This window comes from Vigna radiata, chromosome 1 (genome assembly GCF_000741045.1).
Source record: "Vigna radiata var. radiata cultivar VC1973A chromosome 1, Vradiata_ver6, whole genome shotgun sequence".
Lineage (NCBI taxonomy): Eukaryota > Viridiplantae > Streptophyta > Magnoliopsida > Fabales > Fabaceae > Vigna > Vigna radiata.
The window spans coordinates 12564532-12569477 of record NC_028351.1 but is presented as its reverse complement, the minus strand read 5'-3'; the positions used below and the strand labels follow the sequence as shown (position 1 = coordinate 12569477).

The 4946-nt window shown below is 26.2% G+C and overlaps 1 protein-coding gene across 1 annotated transcript; it reads left to right on the top strand.

Moving 5' to 3' along the window:
• Window positions 1-3507: 3507 nt before the first annotated feature.
• On the top strand, window positions 3508-4128 carry LOC106769325 (stress-induced protein KIN2-like). The gene is made up of 3 exons (XM_014654899.2): window positions 3508-3598; window positions 3787-3855; window positions 4028-4128. The coding sequence occupies exons 1-3, from the start codon at window positions 3545-3547 to the stop codon at window positions 4100-4102; spliced, it is 198 nt and encodes a 65-aa protein (XP_014510385.1). The 5' UTR covers window positions 3508-3544; the 3' UTR covers window positions 4103-4128.
• The last annotated feature ends 818 nt before the right edge of the window (window positions 4129-4946 follow it).

The following is a 4946-nucleotide window of genomic DNA, read 5'->3' as shown; positions in this document are numbered from 1 at the left end:
TAACACAATAAACCAAATATTTTTTAAAAGTGTACTTTAAATTTGGTATTATCAATACAAATTAATCAAATATTTTCTAAAAGGGTATTTTAAATTTGGTATTATCAATATAAGAAAGGAACGTTAAGAATATAAGATATTTTATATATAACAAAATGATTATGAAAAAGAAAGTTGTTAGCTACCACGAATTAATAAAGAAATTTTTTATAATGATTAAAATAGACTTTTTTACATGAATTTTAAAGCTGACATAGATACAACTAACACCGAAAAATGTTGCTTTTTATGATAATTGAATAACCCTTACAGAAAATTCAATGTTAGTTTTAAAGATTTATAATAGAAAATGTGTTGAAATTTGTCATTTACACACTTTGCACCCTACTTTTTTTTTATGACAATTAAAATTTCACTTATCTAGATTCTGTTTTCTTTCTATGATGGATTTGGTTATAAGTATCATAAAAAAAAAACATTTTTCAATATATGTATAGTTTTAACCATCATAAAATGGATAGTTTTTCTATAATATACATTCATACATACATATATATATATATATATATATATATATATATATACACATACATATATATATATACATACATATATATATATATATATATATATAGCCATATAGAGTGTATTTTATTCTTTAAATGTTTGATGTATTTATAATACACACAATTTGATCGTGTGTATGTTTTTCAACTTTCTTTTGTTCTCCATTAGAATATCATTCAATTTTCTTTGATAGATTTCCAAATTTAATTCTAAGATATTTGGTATTTATCGTATTACAATTAAAAATTATAATAAACATAATCTAAGTTTCTTAAATTAATAAAACAAATGAAAAAAAATAGGAACAAAACTACGAGTAGAACTCAATCACATGAGCTATCTTTTGTTAAAATCACTTTTCATGAATAATTTATCATTAACAACCTAATTACAACAGTCTAGTTTTTATTTTCTAGTCTTAATAAGATAAAATTTACGTTTGTAACCATATTAAATAACATTCAAATTTAGATGAACTAATATTTTTATTTAAAGATTTAAATCAATTAAACAATTTAACTATTAAATAGTCATTAGATTATCAAGTTTCAAAATGTTTAAGTTCACTTTAAGATTCTAATACAACAAACCAAACATTTGATTGCAAATCACAACTAAAAAAGGCTTTTTATATATGTTATTTTTGAAATTTAACGTCTAATTCAAATCTGACATTTTATAGGAAGACGTCAATTGGACATCAGATCCCTTTTTTTAGACGTCAATTTTGACGTCGGACCCCTCCTAAATCGACGTTCCTTTTGTTTTTTTTTTAAATTAATTTGTTTTTACAATATTACCACACCTGAAATACAGAAATTCATTATAACACATCATAAAAATGTATATACTATGAGTTTCAAGCAATGGAGATTGGACACTCACTGGCGCCACTAAGATTCATCAACTCACAGACAAAACTGCATCATAAACCAAAATTAATTGGTGCAAACGAAATTTAATCACTGCAAACGTGATTTAATCGGTGAAAAATAAATTTAATTGAGGCAAAATAAATTAATTGGAAGACAATTATTCAAGCATACCTTTTGACAGCAATGGCGAATGCAAACGAAGAAAAAACCCAAACGAAAACACGAAAGAAAGTGAGGCTTGCATCCTGAGTTTTTTTGGGTTTAAAAGGGCATTTGACGTCGGTCCCCTTCAGATCCGGCGTCTAATTGCTAAAAAAATCTATTTTGGTGCTACTTTTGGAGTATTTTCGCAGCTTATTGACGTTTGGGGAAGGGAATCTGACGTCTAGTACACATTAGACGTCGACCTCTTCTACGTTCGACATTTAATGCCTAAAAAAGTGACCTTTGAGTTCTAATTTTGCAACTTCTGTCTGAGGATTTGACGTCTAATCTATGGGAGGCCGACGTCTATTTTTCGGACCTTTTTGACGCTGATTTGGAGGGCCGACGTCTAAATAATGATTTGATGTTTGATTTGGGGGGGAGGGGGGGTCGATGTTTACATTGTAAAAGAAAATTAAAATTGACGCTTAAAATGAGGTATTTTTGGATCTTTTTTATGTCTGATCTAGGGGAACCAACGTCTAAAGGAGGATTTGAGGTTTGATTTGGGGAGGCCGACCTCTATGTTGTATAGGGCCTTTTTTATGTTTGATCTGGGGACCCCGACGTCTATACCTTATTTGACTTCTAACCTGGAAAACCGACTTCTATAATGATGTTTTATTTATAAAAATGTTACTGGTTTTTTTTATGTTGAATTTACTTTTGTGAGACGTTAAAGGCGTGACATTAAACACTATGTACTAGTGAATGTATGTTAAATTTAATGTTATCAATACAAGAAAGAGGTGTTCATAATAAAATGTATTATATATATATATAATAAGATACGTGCATAAAAGAAAATTGTTACACTAAAAAGTCTACCGCCCATTGATAAATACCACTAGTCTATCAAATTGTATCACAATTGAATTAGACTTTTTAGGTTAATTTTAGAGTCAACATTTAATGAACATAAAAAAATCTTTAATTTCTATGATAATTGAACAATCATTATAGAAAATTCATTTTCTATATCAATTTTAATGAATTATCATATAAAAAATATTAAAATATGTTTATGTGTAATTCACCCAAGTCGTAATAAAAAATCATACTTTCTAGTATGGTTTTGGTTACAATTGTCATAGAAGTAGCACTTTCCATGATAGATATAGTTTTATCATCATAAAGTGTATTACTTTCTTTGAAAATTAAATATAATATCACAAAAAGACCATTTTTCTCTTAAAAATATTATGTATTTATTCAATTATCTACTTGCATAACAAAAAAAAAGCTTTTTTCACTTAAAAAAATTATTTATTTATTTATTGTAATAAAGACCTTGTATAAAAAAATTCACTTCTATGACAGATTTTCGAATAATATCTTAATGATTTAGTACATAAACTATTCTAAACTTTACTAAAAGTTAATATGATCAAATACATTTAAAATTGTTAACTATACAAATTTTCCAATTTACCGTAAATACATAAAAGAATATATTTACTGTCTTGAACCTCTTGTACCACCTCACTCCTTAACAAGGATAAGTCACTTAATATCTAGATATATAATTAAATACTTATTCTGTCAATAAAAGATAAAATTTATTATAATTTTTAAATATTCAAGAAATTTTAATAATTGTATATATATTATCTCTCTAAAATTACTAATGTTTAAGGAATGAAACACTCCTGCTGATAATAAGTGCCAAAAATACTTTCTAAAATTGGTTTGACATGTGTTATTGGAAACACAAATGAAGGAGAAAAACGTGTGAATCATAATTTGTGGCAAAAAAATGAGGAGAAATAAACACTTGTTGAAAGATGCAACACATTGAGAAACTATATAAACAACAACAAAGAGTTAGAAAGTATGCATAAGAAAAATTAATACTCATTTACAACATTTGATTTTTCATTCATAATCTAAAACATAAGATGGATTCCCAAAACGCGAGCTTCAATGCTGGACAAGCCAAGGGCCAAGCTCAGGTCTACTTTCAACTTCTTCTCTTTGTAATATGTCGATGTTCATGCATTCATTATATTCAAAAAAAGAAAATGATATTTTAACATCTTTTTTTAACACGATACTGCACACGTATCAAAATGTGGTTGGACGATTTCAAATTAAAAAAACAAACTTTGGTAACATTGACAAGTTTTTTATGGTATTATAGGAAAAGGCTAGCAACATGATGGACAAGGCTAGTAATGTTGCTCATTCTGCTCAAGACTCCATGCAACAGGTTCTTCCATGTTTTATTTCTCAACTTTTATCCAAATCAAATCATATCGTAACATTCATGTTTAATCCATAACAATATTCATATAGATATATGAATGTAATAGGGTTTTGTAGGATTGTGTTGGATTAGAAATTAAGATACATGATAAAAGTAAGTATTTTGTTGTTTACAGGGTGGACAACAAATGAAGGAAAAGGCACAAGGAGCTGCTGATTCAATCAAGAGTGCTTTGAATTCAAAAAATTAATGAAGCTAAAAGGATTTTTAATTATAATCGACTTTTCTTCCCATAATAAACATTGTTCCTGTTAATCTACATATTTTTGTAGAAACATTATTCATTTTTTTTATTTTTTATTTCATATGTATTCATCTTATTTCTATTTGTAGAAGCATAATTCAATTTTATTTTAAATGTGACCATTTTCCTTTGATATGGGAAACCAGATTCTTTAATGATCAAATACTCAAGTTTTAAATTTGAATGGTTCTAAAATTTTTTAGAAACAAGCTGCTGACACCAAAAAAGTTACCGTAAAGGTGACAACAATAAGATCTAGCAATTGATAATATATACTATTTCATGTTGAGTTCCTTTCAACGATCAAACAAGTTTATCTATCAATTAAATTACTTCTCAATCCTACAATTTGTTTTAAATTCTAAACAATTTGGAATTCTGAGGGCAAAGCATTTGTTTTCTATATTCTTTTTATGAATTGAAACATTTTTAACTTAATCATAATTACAATTGTAACTTGAAATATAAAAAAATTGTATTTTATTTATTTTATTCATTTTTATTTATCTTTTAATAAAAAACTCAATTTAATTGCTTATATTTCATAACTCTAACGTGTTTTCCGACTTAGACTAAAATAAGTGAGGTTACACGTCTGTTTTATTATTTTAAAATTAAAAACTATAATATATTTAATGAGTTTCTTAGATTAATAAAATTAATAATAATAAAAAAACTAAAAGTAGAACTTAATCAGACGAATTGTTTTCTTATGTTAGACTATAAAATAGCATCTGTCTTTCTTAAACCGTTTAACATTAATAACCTAATATAACATTTTTTTGTTGTC

What these genes read in the sequence shown, in the direction of transcription:
- LOC106769325 (XM_014654899.2), top strand. Translation starts at nt 3,545, where the DNA reads ATGGATTCCCAAAACGCGAGCTTCAATGCTGGACAAGCCAAGGGCCAA. An exon ending in AAGCCAAGGGCCAAGCTCAG is followed by an intron (nt 3,599 to 3,786) that starts GTCTACTTTCAA and finishes ATGGTATTATAG; the next exon opens with GAAAAGGCTAGCAACATGAT. An exon ending in CTCAAGACTCCATGCAACAG is followed by an intron (nt 3,856 to 4,027) that starts GTTCTTCCATGT and finishes TGTTGTTTACAG; the next exon opens with GGTGGACAACAAATGAAGGA.